Consider the following 26,998-nt stretch of genomic DNA (forward strand, 5'->3'; position numbering starts at 1 on the left):
CTACTACTACGACTACTACTACTACTACTACTACTTCTACTACTACTACTACTACTACTACTACTACTACTAGATGTCTACTGAATCTTTGCTCGGGGTCCAAGTTGAGATCAAGTCCTGATATTGTCCGTATTTGCTTCAGAACAGGGTCACCAATAAGTACATTAATTTGGGGCACATCGGTTGAGGTACTTCAGTTCAATATAAAGTTGCTTGCTCTAAGTTTGGTATGATATTTTTCCTGCTTGCTATAGGATTGGACCACCATTATGTCACTTGATCAGACACGTATATTGCAGCAGTGGGTTCTCCGATTTAACTTAAGGGTCTTGGGGATGATTTGGCCATCACTTTACCAGAAGTTTCTTGACCGGAAGTCCAAGGTAAGACTATCTATTTGAGAGACATCGTCGTAGATACTCAAGCTCAATGTGAAGTTGCTGGTTTTCTCCTTCTGCGTTCAGACGTGCAGACTCCTACAGAAAATGAAGAAGAAAAAAAGAAGGAAAAAACAAAACAATTAAGATATTGGAATATGTATATTATGACGAAATTGACGACACAAAAGTATGAGCACTTCAAGCGCACGCTTACGCTGCAGCCCTTCTGCATTTTGCTATGTCGTTCCCAACATTTTGTTGCATTAATTGTGATTCATTTTGACTTGAACAAATATTACCACTATGTACAAAATTGTCATACTTTTACTGATCATTATTGTATGAAAAGGGAGAAGTCAATAAATCATATCAAATATGATATAATAGCAATCGCAGAATGATGATCCATGATGGTACTATTTTATCCAGCTTAACGAATTATAACATCGTAACACATATCCATTCTATAGTATTATGATAATGATTATAACAATGACGGGGATACTCATTTATTTACGGGATGAATAATATTTGCATAATATATTGATAATAAATGTCCATGCCCCATAACCATGCTGGATAATGGAAATATATTACTTTTGTACATTCAAAGAGGCAACATTTTATAAAGATGAATATCATGATCAAAGTCTAAGAACGTACAACAAAGTAGACCCATTTGCTGAAATTAGCCTCGCGGCTGTCAACGAATTCCCCCCCCCCCCCCTCCAGGATGAGTAGTTTTCTGGTTCACATGAATGATTACAAAACGTAATTATATTCACTGAACTTGAAAAAGGTCTGTTTTCATTTCAAATGACTTTTAAGAAACTCTATTTTAAAAGTGACTCGATGATTGAGTTTGGCGGCGAACAGAAATCATGGTCTCGTTAATTCGATTTGATGGAACAATGCAATATGGGGGCGACCTCCTCTATATATGTCATTTTTTTTCTTCAAATGGCCCCTTTTATTGGGGCGTATAATATACTGATGTCTGGTGACTCAGAGTGGGGTCCCCCTACCTCCTTCCAGGGTTGGGGCTGAACTCGATATCATCATTTCATTCTGTTGAGAGTTAAAGGGGCATTCATCCTTTGTTAAGGCCTTTCTGACTATGTGGGTCATCACGTGACACGACGTACGTAGACTTGGCGTATTAGGGACTTTTAGATTCTGCACGACGAGGACGTGGACTGCCCTTTTAAGGCAATGTGACGTCACTGCCAGTGTCTTAAAAGGACGTCACATTGCCTTAAAAGGGCAGTCCACGTTCTCGTCGTGCAGAATCTAAAAGTCCCTATTACTATGATTCTGAGTTCGTTAATATACATAGGGCATTGGTTCTTGGTTTGTTGGTCAGATGGACCACTGTACCAGGGAACATGACACATTCCTGGGGCGTAACTAAACATCATAACGTTCTGCGGAGGTGGGGCGTATGCTCCACTGTATATGTCCGGTGAAAAAACCAAGGGGTTCGTCATTAATGTGCATGTTTTCAAATGATAAACCCATATTAACATGTTGTTTAGTGGTTATATCAGAGGAAAACATACATCCATAACTGCACATATGGGAATTATTATTTTGGAATCAAGTGCATTCTGATTTGCAAATTTTCTTTAGAACACGATCGTCAGACTTCCAAAATATCCACGTTAGGCAGTTTCAATAGCCTTGTGTATCACTAATTATCCAAACGTAAGAACGTGAAATTACATATTCCGCATATGCTCTGTAACGTTACGATTTTCCTCACTACCGTCACTTCGTGAAAACAAGGACGGACTATATGCAATGCAATGTGATGTGGAAATTGCCCTTAATATACCAATCACCATAATATATTTTGTTCTGTATGTCAGTAGTTCCATTACATGTGGTAATACTATATTCAAAATAAGATTTTCAAATATTATTTCTGAAAAGCAATTTTGCCAGTTAAAATACACTCTCGATACATAAAAGCGACTTGTCCCTTGTGAGCGTAATGGCGTACCTGTACATTTTATTCTATATTTCTTTATACTCCTAATCCGTTAGCCAATACAATACACTACGATTTTTTAAGGATTATTTCACCCATTTTAGCTGTAAATAAATAATTATTTTAGGTGATTTGTACACTATATTTCTCGAGAGTCTATGCGATCGTATGTTACGTAATACGCGACAGGCATATAATCGCAATAAATAAAAAAGTTTCCTGGAAGGGTGTGATCAAAATGATGAACCACTAAGAGCAGTGGATGTATTATAATGGTTCGCAGATGTCATACTTTGGCGCTTCGGGATCAACACGTCGGGTCGCAGATATTGATGAGTGGGGAATTGAACCTCAAACACGCAGAGCCAGGCGCAGAGGAACAAAGAAAGGTGCCCGAAGAAAACAAAAGCAGGAGAAAGGAATGACTCGATATGGACTCGGTGAAACAGGGGAAATCAAGAGAGAGAGTTGCATCATGCGATTGTTTTGATTGAATTACGATGACTTTTTAAAGTGTTTATTAAATGATGAATACACACTTTGTAATGGGGGTTCCCACTATACGCAGGAACTCCCTGCACTACGGTGACAAAGTAACTTCCGCTTACGTAACTGTCCCTACACATCCGCTCTGGTCGCACCTCCCCAAGACGTGTCATCTTCACCTATAAGTGACAAGCAGTAGCTGTACTGCATTGTGATGAGATACTGTTGGTATGTGTTGGGGTGGGGTGGTGTGGGGATGGAGGGTGGGGGGGGGGGTGGGGGTGGCAAACAGATATGAAATAAGCCTAAACTGACACTGTAATGAATTGGTATATAGATCTACTAAATGGATTTCAAATGTTCATTTAAGACCAAGATCAACCAAACAACCACTAGGAGGCGAGTTGGCTCAGTCGGTTAAGCATCTGCCTGTCGAACCAAAGATCTCGGGTACGAATCCCACCCAGGCGAATGACTGAAGCCTGCGTTGTGTGTTAACGGCCCCTCCCCCGCGTTTCATAGACGCAGGCTATGTTAAGTGGAAAACACTCCGTCCCTCAGATAGGACATTAAATGGAGGCCCCATGTATAGGAGAGTCACCACCCTTGCATGTTAAGAATCCACTGCACTATTCGTATAAGAGTAGGGGGAAACCCCTGTGTAGTGGTCCACCTGCACACCCCAGTATATACATCTACAAGAATCTTCAGTATTGAAGGATGCAGATTATCCATAAGAAGAAGAAGAAGACCTTTAAATAATCCTTATTCGAGGGCCTATGTATACTTGGACCACAGTGGCTAAGATTTGAAAAAGAACTGTCAGATTATGATGTAGTTTCAATTCCAGGATTTGCTGCTTTCAAGAACACTATTTTTAAAACTTGTTTTCTCCCCCTTTTAGTCTTCCATACATAATACTTCCGCTACTCCTTCCCCCCGTTTACCACTCTCCTTCTCAGCCTCTCTCCGTGAAGAGCTAAATATAATGTTATTATTAATAAATATTTCAGACGTCTAAATCCGACCGCTCTGCAGAGACATCACGTAGACAGGCAATCCACCAGCCCGTCCGTCATATCCCTCAAACCCTCAACAACTTCTAGAAAAAGAAGAAAATCTGTCCATATTTTCATTTTAGACGACCATTTCAGACGACCCTAATCCCTAATACGTGATGGGCATAAGACAGGCGTGAAATATCTATTTTAGAGTTTGGCAGTTAATACGTGACTGACGATCTCAAAAATTGAGCCCGCGCGGGGCGGCTTGGGATAAGTAGGATAAGATGACGGCACTTCCGCCTCCAGTTCGCGATTATAATTGGAGGTGGAGATGTAGCAATTAATAACAATCAAAATCCGAAGCACCAATTTCAAGCAGAGGAAATAGAACGGTTTATAAATAGTACAGTCTCAAGTGAGAGCAAGGTTGAAAAGTTTTGAAGATTGTGTTTAGCACAACTCAATCACATATTCTGTGCCGAATTAGAATGAGGATTCTCATAGCGCTTTATAACGAAGTAGAGTGAGCGTGGAAAGATCCGAATTTTTCCCGTCGAACAGTCGACTGGATGTGAAATATTTGAGGCGTTTTAAAGCGTAATTCCGTTCACAGACATATTCCCGCGAGTTCTTTTCTCTTCGCAAAATAAGTGGTATGACGCCATTGTGTTTAGGTCCAGATTAACGTTATTAACAATTATTGATTTACAACATAATCCGCTTTCCAGCAATTTTAGACACGTTAAATGTAACCTCAACATCTGATTAAGCCTTATCATCAACCAAATGAAGTTGGGAAACTATTTTAATAGGCTCAGTTTACTTTCGTGCAAAAAGGATTTTGTTCACTGTGATGCCGCACTAGTTAATTAATAATTATACCCAATAAGAATTGAAAAAGAGGTTAACATCTAACGCTGATCACGCGCCAAAAGCTCTTTCGATTTGTAAAGCTGTAAAGCAAAGCTTCAATAAGGCCTTTAAATTATTATACAGGGCTTTTGTTTTTATTGGTTGGTTAGATGCAAATCTCTAGGACAAGAACTGACACGACACGACATCAAATAGTCTGATGATGAAAGAATAACCAAAATATTTGATGGTGACGATGATGATGATGAAAATGAAAATATTTTGATGTAAATATTTCTGACACAGAAAACTTATATATTAAAGATAAAGGTGAGTTCTGGTAAAAAAGAAGAAAATGAATTCTCACAGAATCAAACGAAACTTACACTGAATGTTCTAGATTACAAATAAATGTCATTTGCCAAACATTTTCGGTAGAAAATGTATACTGGCTGAGTAATGAGCATGGGAAGATTAGGAAATCAAGGTTAGTAGCCCCGACACCATTTGTGTAGTCCCATATACATCTTTCTGTGTACAGTGCTTGTTACTTTACCAAGACTGGGCCAAATTTATTGTGATTTTGATGAATCCAGAACCTTGCAGTACACACCAATACTTACATGCTACACGATCAACTTTTTCTGATCCATTCCACACCTTTTATTGCACAATGCAATCGCATTACCAGAACTAACTTTTACCTTTAAGTATACGAGAGTTATAACATATACTGAACGATGTTTATGGAAATCTGGAAATATTAGTATTCACGAAACAAGCATTGTATTATGGGTAAAGTAAAGCAATCAACATGTACTGACCTCAACGTTGACCTTGAGCTTCATCGATTCTATCTCCTTCTTCATCCTGTCCATAGACTTCCTGATCTTACTCAGCTCATCATCTTTCTGTCTCAACTTATTACGTAACCCTTGCATGTGACCTGTGACCTCCCCGTTGATCAGGTGCGGTATCTTGAGGTTGTTGGCGTAAGGTACGTTGAAACTCTCATTGCTGTAATCACCGACCATCTTGGGAACGCTGTTGTGGATGTGTTCACCATACTTGGGAGGCAGCTCAGGTAGCGGTTTGATGAGGATATCCCCGTTGGTGTGCCGGGCTTCTTTCCCGTTAGGTACTGAGGAACCCAGCTCAATGTTCTGGTAAGTCGTGCCCTGCTGTAGCTGGCTGTGCACATCACCCTTGATCACCTTGGGTTTCTTACCACGTCCAAAGAATTCTTCCTTCGGCGGGCTCGTCGAAGGTTTTGCTAATTGCGACGTTCCGTTTGTATACGAAGATGACTTTTGTCCGTTGTACGGTGCGGGCATTATCGACGACGGGTCGCGATACGAAACTCCATACCGCTTAGCTTTGTGTTCTGTATATGCTCTTGGTTTAGGAGGCACTTCGGATATCCTTGACTTGAGAGATTCAATCAAAGACACGGAATGTTGCGTTGAGTTTGTTGGAAGCTCTAAATTTTCGTAGATACTATGAACAGAACAGTCCAGAAGACTAGTTTCAATGTCATTGTCTGTAAGGTCAGTGTTTACATAGTTCGTCATGTCTTCCTCCTCTTCTTGTTGCGTGATTTCCCTTGGTCTGAGAGCTCTTTTTGTCCGAAGAACAGGTTCTTCATCTGGCAAGGGCAACGCTTGGTTCAGGTATTTGCTCTCCTGGAGAGACGCCCTCTTCGCGCACTCTTTGGCCAATCTCTCGTGCTTTAAATAGTCTTTTGTCGTCATGGCGCAGTGCATCTGGATGGTACTGATGGGAGGAAACACCTTGTCCTGATTCCTGATTAAATAATGGACCAACTGAAGACTCAAGGCAGTGCTACCAAGCAAGAAGTTGCCTTCGGCGTGTTGCGGACGCAATATATGAGGAGCAAAGATGTTTGCCAGGTTACCAAGTCCCATCTTGTTGTGCGCTTCAAACTTGTGGACCTCGTGAAGGAATCGGCAAAGGTACTTCAGAAGGTTGTAGTTAACCTTGGGAAGGAGAGCGAGCTGGACGACGAGTTGTCTTCGACCATCCTCTTCGCACTCTTGAAGACGTGACATGGCGGGGATGAAGTACCTGCAGTGCCTCCAGGGAATGAGGGGCTCAGGTAGATATTGGAAGTATCTCTTCATCAGGGATGCCACCGTGTGCGAGCTCGCGCCGTAGGCCTCGAAGTCGGGTACGTTGCCGCCATCGAAGATGTCCTGGAGCTCCTGGATCATGCTGGTGCGACCGTTCAATCTGTATCATGGAATGAGACGAATGGAAGAGTCTTGTTAGTTTTATACAAAATACTCTTTTTCAAAAATCCCTTAGTGTTGATTGTAAATTCACGTTGATTGATCAGTCTACCAGGTTTACAAATACATATTCGTAAGAAGCAAATATTCTAGGGACAAAAAATTCTACATCTAAATATAATTTTGAAGGGAATTTAGAAAAAGAAGTGTACAATTAACGTCACATTACACATGTTTAAAATAATTATTATTAATCAATACCAATCCCAATATAGAGTATATTCTAACAGTCAATGTCCATGAATTCACTGTGTAGTCTATAATCATTTGACATGTCGACATGCTTTTAACAAAACATGCTTTTAATGAAAAACAGACCCAAATGTGGCAGTTGCCGCACGAAATTGCTTTGATTGCCGCCTGTTAACAGCAATAAGTTGGATTTGAGAATATATACTATTTTATGGGGTTTTGTTCTGATTATTTCTTCATAATGGTGAGAATTATATGTAATGTTTTTTCTTTCAAATTGTGTATGTTGAAATTGCTTTGATTGCCGTCTCTTATGTCCTATGACAAGGTATTAATCTACATTTGCCACTCCATACCCAGGAGAGAAATGGGGTATGGTAGGATGACGAAAACCTTTGTGTTATTTCTTGCCATATGCCTTCACAGTGACCTTACGGTAGGAATAATCCCCAGTGGAGATGGTGCACATTGTGCGTGAATGAATCTGATGACCGGGGTAATGATATCTATAAAACGCTAAGAAACTTCTTTGTTCGTGTTAAGCGCTATAAAAATCCAGATTATTATCCTTTACACATGCCGCTAACTTGTTACAAACATTCAGGTGGAACCAATTCCAAGTCACCTCTCCACTGCACTGAATCTTTAACATTCGTGGAAAGCTCATTTGAGTTACACCCAATTTTCAATATTTGTTCTCCCCTGATGACACAAGAACGAACAGCCGCCTTCAGCCAGCTGAGGGTTTCTCCCCTCTTTTCTTCATGGAAAAAAGTAAGAATCACATTACCTCCAAGAGCAAATGAGATTATTACAACCACCTGTTGCCTTGGTAACGTATGAGTCAAGCTCCTCGTGGAGGTGCCTCAGGCAGACGACACAGACAGTGTTCAAGATAGGAAATACTTTTTGGCGGGAGAGGGGATGATACAATTTTGGGGCCGATCTCTTCTTAAGTTGATGTGATATGGAATGTATAGAGTATATAGGAAGCAGTCTAAAATAGTCGATTTTGCTGAATATTTTCTTCTTTCTTTGAATTTAATTTGTTAAATTATGTACATGATAAAAATGCAATCACAATGTTTACATGTAATTGACAGTGAATAGTATCTGCATTTTCAATTATCAAGATGACATATATTATTGATTGTTATTGATGTTTATGTTATTGATAAGACTATGTCTACGAGTCAGAAAAGACCGGAATGATTAAGTCCTGTTGAGAAGAGTGGAATTGATAGAATTGTCTTAACATTTTTATCTGACTCCCGTTATAGAGAAAAAAAAGACGGTCACAAGACGGATAATCTAACACTATTTCAAAGTTTATCGTTTAATATCCTTAAATACGGGGGGGGGGGGGGGTAGATGAATGGGTAAAAGTAAGTTCATGAGAAAAGATCGAAGATGACATACCTACGTTAATAACAGAGTATAAAGAGAGAGAGAGAGAGAGAGAGAAGAGATGGAGAGAGAGAGAGACAGAGAGAGAGAGATAGAGGGGGGAGAGACATACAGACAGACAGAGAGACAGACAGAGAAAGAGAGAGAGAGAGAGAGAGAGTTCCCCACTAAAAAGGATATTATCATTCCGTCGGTGATTTTTTTTTGTTGTTGCTAACTTATCAGAAATTTTAGGACTTTTTGGACCCCCTCCCCTCGTCCGGAGATTATTGGACCCTCTACCCCCATTAACTACTCAAATGCATGTATATTCAATCTTCAAATCCATGATAAGAGTACAAATGAACAAAGTCAATTATGATATGATATTCAATTACATACAAGTCTTTTTATCATTCTATATTTGAAAAAATGAAGGAAAGGCCCAATAGGAACAATTTACTTGCGGTTTTATTTGTGGTCATGGATCGTATTTTGTAGATTCAGGGTAGTTTGGATACTTCAATATCATGTGATTTTTTTTGTCGGTGCCAAAAGTTAAATTTGGAACACTGGAGTGCCATGATTCATGCCTTGTCTTCCTTTATAGATTTTAACATGTCTGATGTCTTAAAAAGTAAACGTTGAAACGAGTTCTCACCAAGAATGGACAAAATGTAGAGTTGAAATTGCACAAGCTCTAACATTTCATAATTTGTATAGTTTTAAACACAATTAATTTATTTCAGTTAGTGACTATTCCTCAACACTCGCCGTGGACGAGATTTTAAAAAAAATACAAAGAAAACAAAAACTGCAAAACACAACTATATTTGAATATTCAAACGTTTACATGATTGTGAAACAAAAATAGCAGTCGATAACAACAACCAAATCATTATTCTGACAACTATTTTAATACGGTTGGTGTCTCGAGATCTCTAATATATAAATATAGGTGTGTAAAGCAGATAGCGATTCTCTGACCTAAGCAGGGACAAGACCCATTAAATCTGGGGGTGATTCACAAAGATCCTAAGTCGAACTTATCTCTAAGTTGGACTTAACAGTTATGGAGAGCCGTTAGCACTTTTGAAAATATTTTGTAAAAATTATTTTGAAAGGCATCAAATGTTGATTCATAGCATTCATATTGCCTATTGTCAAGGAGACTTTATGTTCTTGAGGTGGAATTTATGAAAAGTCTAAATACTCGAATTTTTGCTTTTGAATATATTTTATTTTAAGGCTACAAATGGCTCTCCACAATGTTTAAGGCCAACTTCGAATTAAGTTTGAATTAGGATCTTTGTGAAACACCCCCTGGAATTAGGAATTGATTTGACGCACTTCAAGCATGTAAGTATTTCAGATACCTTGATTGCAAGGACAGCTCATGTCTGGAAGTTCCTATCTTCAAAATCTGAGTCATTAATGTACGCAAAACCATCCTTTTCATTTGAAATAATATTGTTTTAAACTTAATTAGCTTTGATTAACATGGGAATTAAAGTCTTAGAGCAAAATTGATAAATGGACATGTGCATTTTGTTTCAACTGAAGAAAAAACAGGGGGGGGGGGAGGAGAAACACAAAAATGAATAAACGCGAGGCATGTTATGACCTAGCGGCCAGTATGCAATAAAGACTGCCCTACAGACCGTTCGAGGAATTCAGCGAATTGTTTCCCGCGCTCGCAGACATTTCAAAGATGTCTGTCGAATCGGAACGGACATTGTAATCATCTTATCGTCTGGCTTGAAAGATTACTCATAACGAGGACATTTCGATGTCATATTGTCCGTTTTTTTTCGACGAATAATGGATTAGAGTTGTCAATGGCGTAGAATCTGGTGCACAAGGGGAGGATGCCCTCCCCAATGGAGTGACATATACAGAGGGAAAGCAGAACAAAGGAAAGGGAAACATAGAAAATAATAAATAACAAAGAGAGGGCTAGTAACGAATAAGGAACATAAAACGAACCCCTAAACAAAAACTTTTCCCAACACGATGGGCTCTTTCTCTCCGATGTCATCTACCAAGAAAAACCGGTGCGCCCCCCCCCCCCCCCCCCCCCACAGCATCAGAGCCCCTCAATAGCCGGACCGACGCCACTGGCAGTTGTCTGGCTACTTTCGATATTGATTTAACCCATATCCCAAATAATTGAAGAAAAAGAAAATAAATGACTATATAGAGAGGTTAAAATTACTAGGTCGCTTTCATTCAGATGTTTGCATCTTTGACATCGTTTTGAGATTTGCTTTTGCCTTTTTCCTTCACGTATCCGGAAATATATGTCAATTTGGATGAAATGAATCATACGATGAGATGAATATTGTGTAATCTTTGTAGACCTTGTGAGAAGTACCATGATGATACAGCATTAATTGGAGTTATCGACGGAATCAATTTCTCTGCCTTGTAATCAGTACTTGAAGTTGACACTAAATATTTGAGACGTTATTTGGTATTGGAGAGTAAGTCATTTTCGTCATGCTTTTTACGTAAACTTGAATTCTCTCTACTGAATATCAATAAAAACCCAGTGTAACTCCCCCTTTCAAGGTTTTGCCTTCTTTTACCAAATATCTTTCTCCTTATGATTGTCGTATTTTGTTAGAAGTGCAGCTGACAAATAACGATTAAAGAAAATCTGTTTCTATTTGTAATATTCACCAATACCCTTTCCCTTTAAATAAGAATTGTAATTCCCTTTCTTGTCGTTAATATTAGTACACCCGCTTCAAAATATGGTTTTGTGCTTCTTTACTTCGTCACAAAGTCATAATTATCTACAAAGATAATCTGCCCTTCCATTTTAAAGGAGGCAAGTGACCAAAAACTGAACACAATTGATTATATTTTTCTTGTTTAGAATAGACTCAGAAGTATCCTTCCATTCGTTTTTTGCAGCAAAATATAAATCGGATACTTCTGGACCTATTCTTATCAATTATTACAATTCTCCTGAATTTGAATAAATAGGCCTACAAATTATTTTTACAGAAACATATTATTACAATTTTTACTTGCTTCCTTTTTATCAAAGTAAGGACAATATATTCCATTCTTGTTCCCATCTCTTACCTGAAGATACCTTCCTCGTGTAGGCCAGTCGCTCTTAGCTGTTGTACACACCGCTCTACCACAAGGGGGATTTCCCTTGTAAATTCCTCGCTCTCATTCAGTATGGTGTCTTCAAGACTCTGACCAAAGACTCCTGAAAAGGGCGAATTGAAAGAGAGAGAGAAAGAGAAGGAGAGAGAGAGAGAAATGTAGAAGGGACAGGGTGAATAGACAAAGACAGGGGAGGGATATGGAGGGAAGAGAAGAGAGAGAAGAAATTGAGAGAAAGGGATACGGAGGGAGAGAGGGAGAAAGCGAGAGAGAGAGAGAGAGAGAGAGAGAGAAAGAGAGAGAGAGAGAGAGAGAGAGAGAGAGAAATATAGAGATACGGAGGGAGAGAAAGAGAGATTGATAGGGGAAAAGAGGAAAAAATAAAACAAGGGAGATGTGAGAGATGGAAATATAGGTATTAATGACAAAAAGAGAAAATCAGTTTTTAAACACAAAATTTAAAATTCTCCTCAGAAAAAAAGTTAACTTATGCTAGAGATCACGCTTTGATTGCTAAATATAAATCTAGTTCGGGTCAACTGGGGGAAACATGCGCCCGTATTCTTCCGCAATGTGAGGCGGCAGGCGAGGGAGTTGTCAGGTCCTTAAACGTTTCAATGTGGTTTCTTGTGTGAAGAAATGACAACTCTTCTAAACATGCTGTCATACAAAGTCAAGTCTAAGATGAATATTACTTGCATACCTCTGTAACATAGATTACTAAGAGTAGTAAACAGAAACTGACATAATTGACTACAGCGTTGTCATGCATGAGAAGTGCAAACAGGGACGAGCCTGAGGCAAATTACATCATTACACTTTTAATCCAATATCAGACTGGTTTCGGGCAAGTGATCTTTCGGAATCAGTAGATGAATATGACTTAGAGATGTAAACAACACCAAACAAACACCATTGTTTTCAAACTCAGTGTCCCTATATCACCCTCATGAGGGCACCTGTCCTGTTGATTAACTTTTGGCCAGTGCATTGGTCAGTGTATTGGTCAGTGTATTGGTCAGTTTCTTTTTATAGACTGACCTGCATGTAGGCCCCTTTAGGGACCTCAACCTCTTGCCGGTCAACCGATTTGAGTATTTTTCGTCAACACTGTATGATGCTGTATAGCCACCCGCAACTCATGTCAAAGTGACAGTATTAATTAACATTGGGAAATTATGATCATAGACATCTTGAGCAAAGACTTGTGCAGGTTAATCAACTGTCCAATCAGGGTTGAGGTACCAAATGTCAGGTTTAAAAGGTTATCCCAATTGGTCAATGGTGTATATGTTTAAACGAAACAGCTTTATAAACAGTATTTATAGTTCAATTCGACAATTCGACAACAATTCGACAGCTGATTACTGATATTGTACAGTTGTCCAAGTTACTCGCCACAGGATGAAACATTTAGAAGGCAAGCTATAATTCGTTTTAAATATATATATATATATATAAAGTTAATTATTTCATTTTGCTAATACATCTGCTAAAGAAAACTGTCATTTCAAGCTTAGGCAAATGCTCTGTTTCATTATAAATTATCACATTTTGCTATTTCTTTTGATTTCACATACCTCCACGGAGTTTCCTGATTTCTCTTTCCCATATGTCCAGTTCGGCTTGTTTCGGAGAGCACATCATAAACGGTTTGCCCAAGATATCCGGCTGTTCCGGATTTTTACCTGCAGATATAAAGAAACGAAGATTGTTACACGACAATCAAGATCAACAATTAATTTGTTTTGGCTGCATGAGGAATGAAACCATATTCCATTTGTCTTGTTTGGGAAACTAAATCATGAACGGTTTGCCTATGAGACATCCGGCTGCTCCGGATTCTTGCCTGTGTATATCGATAGTAAAACATTTCCATTTTTCCAGTTGATTATATTTTCTTTGATGAAATGATCGAAACCATATATGCAGTTTGGTTTATGAACGGTTACCCAAAATAACCGGCAGGGGCAGGCTTATGCCTGATGATATCAAAATATTATTTTCATTCATTTCATATTATGTCATACACTATCATATTAAGGTCTTCTTCTTCTCTTTCCTTTCTCTTCATCTTCATTTTAACTACCTCTGCTTAGTCCTCTCCTCTTTTACTTTCAAAACTTTCCCTTACTTCTATGAAATTCTTCCTCCCGTCCTTTCAACTTCTCTAAAGGTTCTCTTGTTCTCGATTATTTTCTTTTTAGTTTGTATTCAATCTCCTTGAAAATACAGCGTGCACATTCATTTCTTTAGGTTTGGTTGATTTGACCACGATCTTGAAGTTGATCCAATACTCTCTTGTTTTAAGGTCATTAACACACCGTGGCTTCGCCCTCAAACCAGCGTAACCTACCTTCCAGTCTGACTAAGTTTTATTTCTTCTTTCCAATAATGACCTTTTCATGGTATTATGACAATTCAAATTGAGTATTGGAAGGACAATTGTGCACACCATACATATCTTATTCATGAATTCTGCATGATATCATAGGCATTCTGAATATCGAATATCAAGACGAAGTTCTTGTGGTATTTCATCACGTGGTTCGTTCTTCACCGTAAATTGAAGACTTGCCAAAACTTCACCACATTTCAAGAAATTCTGACATGACAAATAATTGTCAAATTTGTCAATGTATATTACTTTTATTTTCTCAATGTTATTTGTACTGTACAGTATTTTACAGTATATCTGCTGTTAATGTGCTTTGTATTTCTTGAAAAGGCGATTTACAAGAAATGAAATGTGCTGTATCTTGTCATTTGCCACAAACATGAAAGCAGAAGCCTGAATAGTAGGCTAGGATGCGGTATGATAGACCAACTATTGGCTTCATCCTCTAAATTCGAGAACTTTGGAAATAAATCGCAGTTTATGGTTCTCTTTAGAAGAAAAAAACCTGAGAATGATTCAAGCTAGATGACACACTCTCAGCCACCAATCCCAGGGGATGATGTAAAGCATTACTCACAGGTTTGTTGAACCTGTTACAAGATTCTTCTAAAGGCTTGTTTTTCTCTTCAAAAACCCGAATTTTTAAAGCAAGAATAAAAAAGCGATAAGTGATGGTTCTTATCTGTTTTTGAAAACGATATGTCATAATGTTTGACAGTGTGTAATCAAACACACGATTCTCAATTTTTGTTTGCCTTCGTTCAAAGGAGAAAAGGAAATTTGAAGATATGATTTGGATGATAATGATAATATAATGATATGCCCATATATAGCGTATATAACAGCTACTATATGAATATACTCTCCTGCGCTTAAAGGGATCCGGTAACTTTGTCTCAGATTCTGAAACAAAATTCTGGATTTAGCTCATGCTGCAATGCTTTAGGTCAGTCAGGAGCCCCATGACTTTTACAAGCCGATCGCCTGTCTTATTATCAAGATATTTATGATTGGAATTCACAAATTTTGAAAACCGTTTGCTAAACGATTTTCATAACACTACAGTCTATTGGGGAAAACGAGTATGGTAAAAACCGGCCATTCTAAGATTTTTTACTTTTTTGAGGCACTTCTTGATCATTTTGAAGCGCAATTTGTTTAGGGCTTCAATATAACACCATATCACAGACGCTGATAACACATAGGGCCGTGTATCTCAGATTTAACATTATTAAACGATCCCTTTAATAAGAGTGTCATATTATTAACCCAGCTGTAGCTGAGCCACCATCATGAAGCGCTACTAAAGCATTCAAGGAATTCTACCAAACGGGTATCCATTTACTTCACCTGGGTGGAGAGTGGATATTACAACTATTTACGTTTAGTCAACCCCCTCCTAAACACTCGCACGAAAACATTTGTTGTGCATGTTGTGTAGGGACTGTATTTGCGACCCAGACACAATAGCTGTTCACGGGTGCCTGCAGTATTCTTGAAGTGCATGAAAATCACAATTCTTGTAGCAAACACAACTGCAATAGTTCGGTGAAGTTGCAAGCACGATCAATATGTTTTATAGAAATTTAACCTTATACGACCCCCTTAAAAAATAATAGAATTATAATTTCATCCACGATCATCTCATGGCCTATATCATGGTGTTAAATAATTATATTTGGAAATATTGTAGCAAAACTTATCGACGCCCCACCTCTTCATTGCTTATATCACCACAGGTGTATCACCATAATCATCAAATTCAAACTTAACTCCTGCTGAAGTAAGCATGGTAGCAGCAGCAGGAAAAATGCCTTAAACAGAAAGCGCTCAGTTTCGGTGACCAAGTGCTTTGCATGACATATATGACAAAGCAGTGGTGAATTCTGCGCGGCATGCTCCCCTCAGCCAAATTGAAAAATCAAGTTGAACTCAGGAAAATATCAATTAAACCTCACTTCCGGAAAATTTTCTTGTTAAAGAGAAACTGTCATGCAAGGGCAACTCAGAAACGGGCAAGTTTTGTCAGTTGCTGTTTGGGAGGGGGGCATTTTGATTGAGTGACGAGGCAGAATTTGGCGGGAAATTTATTTCTTTCTGGGCTGTCGTCTGCTCGATGTTTTGCCTGGAGGACAATAGGAAGACGGGCTGTTAAAGAGAGGAAGTGAAAACTGTGAGTCCGCCTAAAAACAGGGCCCGTACACGCGTGACACGGCAGTAAAACATCATTTGGGAATCAACTATGACAGGATGGAAGCGAATGTGATGAGGAGACCGATAACGTTATGAACTGTTGACCGTCGTGGTGAAATATCACAGCCATGCGTGATAACCTTCTTTGTTAACTGCATTCTCATTTCAAAACACGAGTATCATCATTATCATCTTAATCACCATCATCATCATCGTCACCATTTACAATCTTATGTTACTATTACGTCATTTATTTTAGGCATTCCATGTACCTCATTTACCTATTTTGTATAACATGAGTTATGATTTATTTAGAAAATTGCTATATTAGGTTTTATATATCTAAATCTTCGGATGTATTATGGTACATTATATTATTTACTTTATGCATTATATGTAATGTTATTAAAAGAAGAAAAAAGAGTGTTTCTGCTGTATATAATTTTCATTCTGTTTTGCTATATACACTTCATTGTAAATTTATTTATATGATATATATGTTTACAAACGAAATATTGATTTGTTACATTACATTGTAAATTGATTTATATGATATATATGTTTACAAACAGAATATTGATTTGTTACATTGCATTGTACATTGATTCACTCATTTTTCATACATTAATGAAACAAATCTTTCGCTAACATGCAGTGTTAAACATGTACACGGCGTATCCAACAATTCATAATCTAAGGGCGGACCCCCCTTCTCTCCCATATGAAGGTTTTGATTTGATTTGCTTTATTTATTATCCACTCGTGTGATGGATCGCCCTTGCCAGCTAATATCTGTGTTTTTTAAAAGAGGTCCAAGCCGAAAAATAAACAGAAACATATGAGCAAACAAATATATATATAACAAGCAATCATAGAATATAAATGATTTAAATGAATACCGAACGCAAGTTTTGATTCTTCCTCTGGGTCCTAAAATGGGGAGGGGTGGGGTAACCTTCCCCAACCAAGAGGCCTATTAGATAAGCCTCATATAGTCCTACAATGTACGTGGGCTATGATATGTAAGAACAATCAAATAAGGGATGCACAATATAATATTCTTCATAACTAGTTGTACAAAGATTCAACTCCTTTCAACAGAAGATGAAACGATAGCGTTCCATATTATTCTTAACGAGTAACATGTGGAAGGCCTAACGTTGTCTATGGGAAGAATAATTAGCGCCATGCGAATTTTAACATTATTCGCATTTCTAGACATCGCTTTGTAAGTTCTAAATGTCTATAAGTCTCTTATCTTCTCTTGAAGCCCCTATAAAATCAGAACTTCTCCGAATGTCTCAAAACAACACGAATAACAATACGAAGGATATTCGTTGAAAACAAACAGATAAACGGAACAACACCAAATTGTTACTCCTCGCCCATAGGGTGAAAGGCAACGGACATATTCAGCAAATTTTTTTCTTTCTTTACACTTACAAAAAGACTTGCAGATACACGCAACAACAAAAAATTGTTACTCGCCGCCCATAGAGTAAAGGCAATGGACATATTCAGCAAATTTTGATTTTTGTTTCCCTTCTTTACACACACAAAAAAAAAACGAGCAAAAAAAACACAGCAACAAAGAACCAATATACACATTTCTAAGCAGTTCTATCTCTACCACCGGGGAATACTTTACGGAAAGGAGCCTCTTCATATAATTGCTCTAATGACTAGTGTGTGAAGGCTTCTAAATTTAGATGCTGGAATTAGAGATATAACCGCAGAGTTGATCAGGGAACATTTGTTCTTTATTAAGAGGGTGCCCTTAAACGCATGTGATTGTGATTGAGTGAATTCAGAGTAATAATGGATGAAGGAGTGACGGGGTTTTCTTTTAACCCTTGCCAAGGTTAAGATGATGCCCTGCCAAGATCTAAGAATAAATAATTCATGAAAAACATTTGTTTTGTGAAGTTTTTAGCACACTTTTGAATTTTTTAACAGAAATGTGGCACTATTTCAATGATTCGAATCATCATCTTTATCATCATCATCTTCATGATTATCATCATTATCATCTCTATCAACATCATCGTCATCATAAGAAAACCACAAATTTGTATCATTTAATAATTTTGATTCTTGATATATCAATATAAAGCAACTTTTAAAAGATTAACGAGAGAATAAATATTTCATTATGAAACTCGTGCATATAATTAAATACATGTTTGGTTAAATAATATAAGGGTTATTCAATTCAATTCGATTCAAAGTTTATTCAACACTCTTCATAAAAACATTTAAAACATACAAATACAGAATGGAGTTACAAATAAAAAACACAAGAAAGTGATAACAAATACAATGGCAATGTATAAGAGCATTTGGGATAGGCAGAAAGGAGGGAAGTTCCTTATATAAAAGCCTACCCTTAAAAACACACATACAGGAAAACGAGAACAAAGGAACAGAACAAAAAACAAAGAACATATTAAAAATTACTATCATGCACGATCAGAGTATAACAAATTACCATCTCTTCTTCAAATTGTGGACTTGCACCCCTATTAATACATAAACAGATCTCATCAATGATATCTTATTGTAAATCGCAACTAAGTCAATTGCTTTTGGAGGTTTTCATGGAAAACATATTTGCGAGTGTTTTTGTTAGTCGCCACGTTAAAACTCTTTGTGCAGGTATTGAATCAAAACATCACTGTGGTATGTTTTTCCTTTTAGTCTTAAACAATAGTAACGGGTAGAAACAGCATTCTATGTGTAAACTAATATATGTTATCTTCTTCAATTGTTACATGCTATTTGTATGTTCTCGTTAATACATTTTAAAATTATTTCTTATTGCTTGTGTGACACTACCTCTTTTCTGTTGCGGGGGTAAAAATTTCTTTTCTTCTGGACAAGAACGTGGACAATTTTCAATGTAACATCTTGGACATTTTTACTGAAATACTGATGCCTTAGAATTATGTGACAAAACGTTATCAAAGTAACATAAACAGGATATCGTATGTGTCAGTAAGAAAAGAAAGTACATTCATGTGAGTTACATAGTTTAAGAAAAGGTAATGACCGGTTTCGGAATAATTCATGAATGCTCCTTATCTCGATGACGAGTTTAAATATTGGGTGAAAGTGACCTTCACAACGTTTTATTTTTGCCAAGTCATTATGTAAAGATGCTATTTTTAGATGGATAATAATCACGTGAATGGGTGCCGTGTGCAAAATTAAGATGAAGTCATAAACACTACAGTGCTGCCTTCCGTTGATTAAACAGATAACCCCAATCAGTGGAAATAAAATGGAATGAATTGGCTAAAATGTGAATGATTGATGCAGACACGAGTCAAAACAGATGAAAGAAACGATAAAGAATGAAACCTCTATGCCTTTATTGTCAATACTTCTAACGGTCCCTACTAACTTTCTCAGCCCGATTTGCTCTCATCAAACGTAAACAAAAGGGTTAATACAATGCACTACGTGTACATAATCATGCGTTTCTTCCCCAGTATGAATTAACGGGATCCGGTAACTTTTTAGATCCTTTATAAAAAATCTTTGATTTAGCTCATGCTGCAATGATAATTATAAACCTTTAGGTCAGTCAGGAATCCTATAAGTTTTACAAGCAGATCGCCTGTCTGATTAACAAGATATTTATGATTGAAAATCGAAATCTAATTTTGCGTTTGCCAAACGGTTTTCGATAACACTACAGTCTATTGGGGAAAACGAGTGTGGTAAAACCGGTCACTCAAAGGTTTTTACTTTTTTGAGGCACTTCTTGTTCATTTTGAAGCGCATTTTTTGTAGGGCTTCAATATAACACCATATCACAGACACTGATAACACGCAGGGCCGTGCATCGATCCCTTTAATGTTTCTTTACACTTATCATCATTTTACTTCCAAACATAATTCAATTACGCCCCGCTTTCTAAAGAGTTATGATTTGTAGTAAAATCCAATCTTATTTTGATATCAAACTAAACAGGTCCTAGATCAGACTTTGTTATTTTAATATTGTAGAACGACCCCAATCATATCCACAGTAAATTAAGTTTATCAATGTCAACCATCTTCTCCCAAAAGAACAAAAATATGATCTACAGACCCAAAGGATATTCGTATTATTTGTTTTGACTCGCATCTCAATCATCATGAACGAGGTTGTGATGACGTCATGATCAAGAAGACAAAACAAAAATGGAGAAATATTAAAAGACTGTACATTGCTATAGGATTCGGAAGTGGCGCGCACAGTGTAAAACGATCCGGGCGAGCGGATATGAAGAGGGGGGCTAAAAAGGCGGCGCCTCACTTTTCGGAGGGGGTAATTGAGCCCGATGTCACTCTAAGGGAGGGGGAAATTTATGGCGATGATAAATGGACTGAGGAAGTTGAAATTGAGATCCTGGTCCAACTGTTCTAAAATGAATCTTCGGAGTTAAACAGCTGCGGCAGACATTGCATATGAGCGTGATATAGCAATCGGGTGACTACGGTGATAAAATAGCAAAGAGGTACCCTCTTTAAATTGAGATACGAGTAAATGCAGTATACACCCGTACAGACTAGATGTAAACACAACTGCACCATTTGAAAGTAAACAAATCTTTTGTTACACGTTAATTCAGATATAGTTGTCCTTCCCTCCAAACTTGCATCCTGGCTAAACATGATTGAATTCTTTTTAAATATCTTTAAAGTTTTGAGTTGAAATTTGCTTTCAAAGAAAGAAAGAAAAAGCACCGAAAGATCCTTCTACATAGTTTTCAAATCATCTCTACTAGTCTTCATTGTTAAGTTATATTCCAACGATTAATGACAGATTATGAAGAAATTGGTAAATATGAGAAAAACATGTCAATGGATAGGGCTCAATGCACTAAATCATTAAGGAACTATATTATGCCGTCTAAAGGGAGAAAGTATTGAGAGAGAAAAATGAAGAGAAACAAAGAAAGAGAGAGAGAGAGAGAGAGAGAGGGGGGGGGGGAGAGAATGTGAGGTCCTTAATTAATGACCAAAACATCACAACAAAAGTTATATTAACTTACCAACTCTCGAAAGTGAGTCATAGTTAGTTCAAGATTGTTCAACAATTTCTCTTTGAATATTGCACTTTCGTTGTGGTTCATATTTCCTTAATTCTTAATTCTTTGAATTCCAGACACAAGCGAAATCGGGTTTCGATTTCTTTTATTACCAATCAAAGTAACACGAGCTTCGGATCATTATAAAGTTGCATTATATAATGAGAGCTCAATGTAGCTGATTTTCTGAACTTGAAACTAATACAAAATGTTTGACATGTAGGAACAACAATATTATACAACCGCATTTTAAGTCGCAAATCATATGAAGTCCTATACAGGACTAAACAGAACATTGCCACTAATATCGAGAAATCAATCAGGCAACTCCCGCCCCCATTATTACCAATGAGAGCCTCCTTCAACGGTTAAGTATATTATAATGTTGAGTTTTGGGGGTATCTGATCTCCTCATTTATTTGTAAAAAGCGTTTAAGATCTCAATTGTTCGATGCTGATTTTATTTTTAGTTGTTATATCTACTTGTATCTCGATATTTGTTGATGCACTCATCCGTATATTTAAATGAAGAAAAAAAATCGTATTCACTAATAAAACCGATTTCTTATTTTTACCCAAGAATCAATCTTTTAATATGAAATGTTGTTATTTTGTGTTTTTTACTTTGATACAAGCAATGTCAATTCAAAGACCTGTATCAAAACCCTACATGATAACCAACTCAACAATTGTATCCACAAAGATAATATTTAATCAATGATTTAATTTCTTGCATGGAAAACGTGAACCTGTTTCTCTTTATATGATAATTAAAGTAATAGAGGAGTACTTTCTGACAACACGTTGAAGAAGACTGGGATAATTCGTTGATGCTTGAATCTGATGACGCATCGGGTCTATAAACACTCCTTGCATACACACCCTTCCCTTTGCTCCTGAACATAAGGGGGGCAAACAGTCACCGTTCTCTTAAACATACTCCTAACATGGGGACATGTAGTTACCCTTGCCTTCACTCTTAACTTAGGATAGGGTAAACAATCACCCTTCTCTTAAACATACTCCTAACATGGGGACATGTAGTTACCCTTGCCTCCACCCTTAACTTAGGATAGGGCAAACAGTCACCCTTCTCTTAAACATACTCCTAACATGGGGACATGTAGTTACCCTTGCCTCCACCCTTAACTTAGGATAGGGCAAACAGTCACCCTTCTCTTAAACATACTCCTAACATGGGGACATGTAGTTACACTTGCCTTCACTCTTAACTTAGAATAGGACAAACAGTCACCCTTCTCTTAAACATACTCCTCACATGGGGGTATGTAGTTACCCTTGCCTTCACTCTTAACTTAGGATAGGGTAACGATTACCCTTCTCTTAAACAAACTCCTAACATGGGAACATGTAGTTACACTTGCCTTCACTCTTAACTTAGGATAGGGTAAACAATCACCCTTCTCTTAAACATACTCCTAACATGGGGCATGTAGTTACCCTTGCCTTCACTCTTAACTTAGGATAGGGTAACGATCACCCTTCTCTTAAACATACTCCTAACATGGGGACATGTAGTTACCCTTCCATCCAACGTAATCCTTATAAAGAAGGGGAAAAAGATAATTGTTCTTGTTTAGGGTAGGTGGAGTTTATATGAATTTGGAAAATGTTGCTGTCATATATCCTCTTTGTTCTGAAGTAGTTGTGAATGTATATTCTTCATTATCGACGAATCCACTAAAATCCCAAGATTTGTGAATTATGTGTTATCATATTCAACACTTTTTAAACTTTGCAGAGACGTGTTACCTTTAGATCTCCTTATTTGTTTGAACACACATCGGTTCGAATCAACAGACTTACTTCTCTTTTCTGCCTTGTTCCAATGAATAATACCGAGTCATAACCAGTAGCGATGACACGTAACGGAGCCTCACCTCAAACAGTATGATTAAAGGGACTAGGAGTCAAAGGGAGTAACCATAATTAACTTAATTTATTTAGGAATAATGTAAACCCGTAATTACCTGCAAATTGGATGCGGAGTATTTCAATTTGACATAGCGCGTGCAATTAGCAACCCTGTTCTATAAATATGACAGGCTTTATTTGACAAAACAACTTCTTGGCTTCGTTTATAATGTGGTGCTGCGTAGGCGAGTCCCATGGTAGGCCTACTATATATTGGGTATGTCAAGAAATAGTTCGCGCAGATGATTACTAGATGTTTCTTTCGGAGTGATTCTTTCTTCATTTTTTTATTTAAAAAATACCAGGGTAGCCCATTCAGCATTAAGTTGGTCTCCCATGGAGCCCTGTGATAATATACAAATAAAAGCATAATTGAACGATCAACATCAATATAAACTTAAACATAATAAAGAATCATAAATTAAAAGAAAATGACAAGTAAACAAACGAACAACAGATGGAAATTCCCTAAAATAAGAGAAATACAAACATTATGTAAAAACTAGACTAATATGAAAACATTGGGAAATATTGCATGTGGCCGTATGGCGGACGCAAGAAAATATTAGACATAATTATGAACATATGAACATTGACCAAAGTAACGTTGGGAATGAATTTAAAATAATCATTAAAATTACTGGTCAGAGCTATGAATTGAGAAATGCTTCTTTAAGTGAAATTTAAAGAAATTAAGGGTATCTTTTGTTCTTACTTCAATCGGCAAATTATTCCATAGGAAAGGGCCGTCGTAGCATTATGATAATCTAATGTTCTTTGTGAATGTTATTCTTGAAGTGCAACAAGTACCTATCAATGAATATGGATGTTTGTCAATTCTAATTATAGAGATTATGAGTAGCACTATATGCAATCAACTTCGGCCTATATGTGTTGGTTAATTTAAAAGCATAATACATCAGTCGCACCACCAAAGCGACTCCATAGTGATTCCAGATCGATCGATTCTTTGTCCATTGGAAGCAATGTAATGTTATGTTCAGTCTGTTATCGGTCTGGTATCGGTCTCGTTAGTGTGACTGAGGTATGCACCATGACACTTTAACATATGTATACACTCAGGCGCGTACGCAGGGGGGTGTTTGGGGGGTTAACCCCCCCCCTTGGTATTTGTATGTGTATAAACCCCCCTAAAAAAATTATTCCCATGGCTGACCTAAAAAATTTCGAGACCCCCCCCAAAAAAGTGTCCTCTTACCCCCTCCTCCCCCCGCTTATTCAGCGGCCGGCTGAGTCGTTGCGATTTTTTTGGGACCAAAAAAAAAATTAAAAAATGTCCTCCCCCCCCCCCCCCCCCCCCCCCCCCCCCGCTTATTCAGCGGCTGGCTGAGTCGATGCGAAATTTTCGGCCCGATTTAAACATGTTAACCCCCCCCCCCCCTTGAAAAAAATCCTGCGTACGCGCCTGTATACACTATGAATATGACGGACAAAGAAAGAGGACAACATATAGGCCCGAATTCACAAAGGAGGTTTGTCGTCAAACCGAGGTTTATGTACGTCATATGACGCGTTTTGACGCGTTTTTTTTTTACAAAGCTGGTTTGTAAAAACGCGTCGAAACGCGTTATATGACGCACGAAAACCATGGTTTGTCGACAAACCTCCTTTGTGGATTCGGGCCATAAAGTTCCTCATTCTACCCTTAAAAATCGCTGTGGTAGACAAAGGAACATCCCTTCACTGTTATTATGTAAAAATATGTAGAACAGGTGAATATGCATGTGACACCTGTTCTACACATTTTTACATAATAGTAGTGAAGGGATGTTCCTTTGTCTACCACAGCAATTGTTGAGGGGATAGTGAGAAACTGTATATTCTGTCCTCTTTCTTTGTCGTCATGTTCATAATGATAGTCACCAATCATTCAAACATTTGTTGAAACTATAAAGAACAATACAAAGCTTATTTAATGATTGTAGGCAGGCACGCCGGTACAGTTTTAGATTCTTTGACATTCTTCGATTAATGTTTCCCATTCATCAAAATATTCATGTTCACGTGCAAGGCGGGATGGGATATTTCCATTTTCACGATACCGCATCAGAGATGCTTCGTCGCCATATTGAGTCGTATATGGCAGGCTCCATTCTTGATCAGCCTAAATTAAGTTATCGGAAGGAGTTTCTCTTCCTCGTGTTGTCCAATAAAACCATATCCTGTCACGTTTCTGACACCGGGTCTAAATATAGACCTGGAACTCCCAGCACGGGGTCCAAAATGGCAGGATTAGAACACCTCGAACTTGAATCCGGAACAGGAATTATGTTTAAGGATGATTATGAGATTACAATGGTAAGTGGTATTGTCTCCTACTGGATATAGACTGCTGCCAAATACTTAAACAAGACGACCCACAGGTTACCTCGTTTAACCCAACATAGTTTCCCACGGATGGGACTGTTACTGAAATAAGATGCAGCCATGACCTGTCGAATTCGTGCATAACTAATCTATTCGATGTCATCTGTGTTGATTTTCGCTGAAATATGGGCGGACTTGGATCGATAAAAACTACGATCTTTCTATGATTGTGGTATATATCATTTTGCTCTCGTTCTTTTTAAACATGAATATTATACATTTCCTGTTTATTTCACTGAAGGCATTATTCTTCTCTCATAATTCCGTATTGACCAGTCTGAAATTATACATGGGCCCTATTTCATTTCATTGCTCTCAGCCAATCAAATACCACGATTTTAGTAACTTATAACAGTTGATGAAACTTGTTATTGATTACAAGTTTTATAAAACAGGGTCCAGATTTTAGGAAGCAAGGATTTTTTGCCAATTATGCAGATATTTTACATGATAATTGAACTAAGTTAACATCTTCATATACGATATGACGTCCGCTACTTAAAATAATCAAAATAATTGAAAGGATGGTAAATACCTGATTCGTTCCATCTATTCATGTATTATATAAAATGAACCATTCTAGGAAAGCAGAAATACAGAGTTAGAATTACGAGAGTAAATAATTGGTCGCTACAGATAAATTATGCACATGGCACAACACGTTAGCAGCTCTTCACTGATCTAATCAATACCTTTTCGAAAAACCGATGTTGTAACATCTTTCAGAGGGTGTAGTCGTATATATAAATAACAAGTTTATAACGTCTAGTAAAATCTTCTTTTTAAAAATCAGTGTTCATTTAAAACTCGTCGCAATATTTGATACACTTATTTCAAATAAGAAGCTAAATTACAATGATTATGACTGTAACTATCACTGTAACTATACACTTGTACAAGCATTGCTTTTTAGCGGACCCCTCTGTTTCCAACATGTATTTCTTACATTTGTTTTAAATGCTTATAATTGATTTGTAATGTTTTGTTGGAAACATGAATAAATTGAAATTAAACTTACGTGGTTTGATCTCGAGGACGAATCCGAGGGGTTCCTCTGGATCTTTGCTGGTTCTGGATATCATACGGCATCCATGCAGCGGCACGGAGCCGGCGTGTTTGAAGTAATGAATGCGATCATTGGTGAGTACAAACCAGTACTGTCTCCAGGGGCGGAACGGGATGAGACTGGGGATGCGGCTGATGAGCCAACCAGACAAGATGGCATCCTTGCGGTTGAACGGTGGATTGTCGATGTGATGCGGCATGGTGGTGGTGGGCGTGGTA

General features: G+C 37.7%; 1 protein-coding gene across 1 annotated transcript; it reads right to left on the reverse strand.

Moving 5' to 3' along the window:
* LOC582939 (rho GTPase-activating protein 25) lies at positions 1-26,998 on the reverse strand. The gene is made up of 5 exons (XM_030979899.1): positions 26,733-26,998; positions 13,303-13,410; positions 11,693-11,825; positions 5,537-6,962; positions 1-476 (listed from the first exon to the last, which is right to left on the reverse strand). Exons 1-5 carry the CDS (start codon positions 26,977-26,979, stop codon positions 390-392), a joined length of 2,001 nt encoding a protein of 666 aa, XP_030835759.1. The 5' UTR covers positions 26,980-26,998; the 3' UTR covers positions 1-389.

Source organism: Strongylocentrotus purpuratus, unplaced genomic scaffold (assembly GCF_000002235.5).
Source record: "Strongylocentrotus purpuratus isolate Spur 01 unplaced genomic scaffold, Spur_5.0 spur5_scaffold_10, whole genome shotgun sequence".
NCBI classification, from domain to species: Eukaryota; Metazoa; Echinodermata; class Echinoidea; order Camarodonta; family Strongylocentrotidae; genus Strongylocentrotus; species Strongylocentrotus purpuratus.

Coding starts and splice junctions, on each gene's coding strand:
- LOC582939 (XM_030979899.1), bottom strand. CDS start 26,979: ATGCCGCATCACATCGACAATCCACCGTTCAACCGCAAGGATGCCATC. Junction 13,411..26,732: donor CGTCCTCGAGATCAAACCAC/GTAAGTTTAATT, acceptor TTATATCTGCAG/GTAAAAATCCGGAACAGCCG. Junction 6,963..11,692: donor CACGAGGAAGGTATCTTCAG/GTAAGAGATGGG, acceptor TCCATGATACAG/ATTGAACGGTCGCACCAGCA.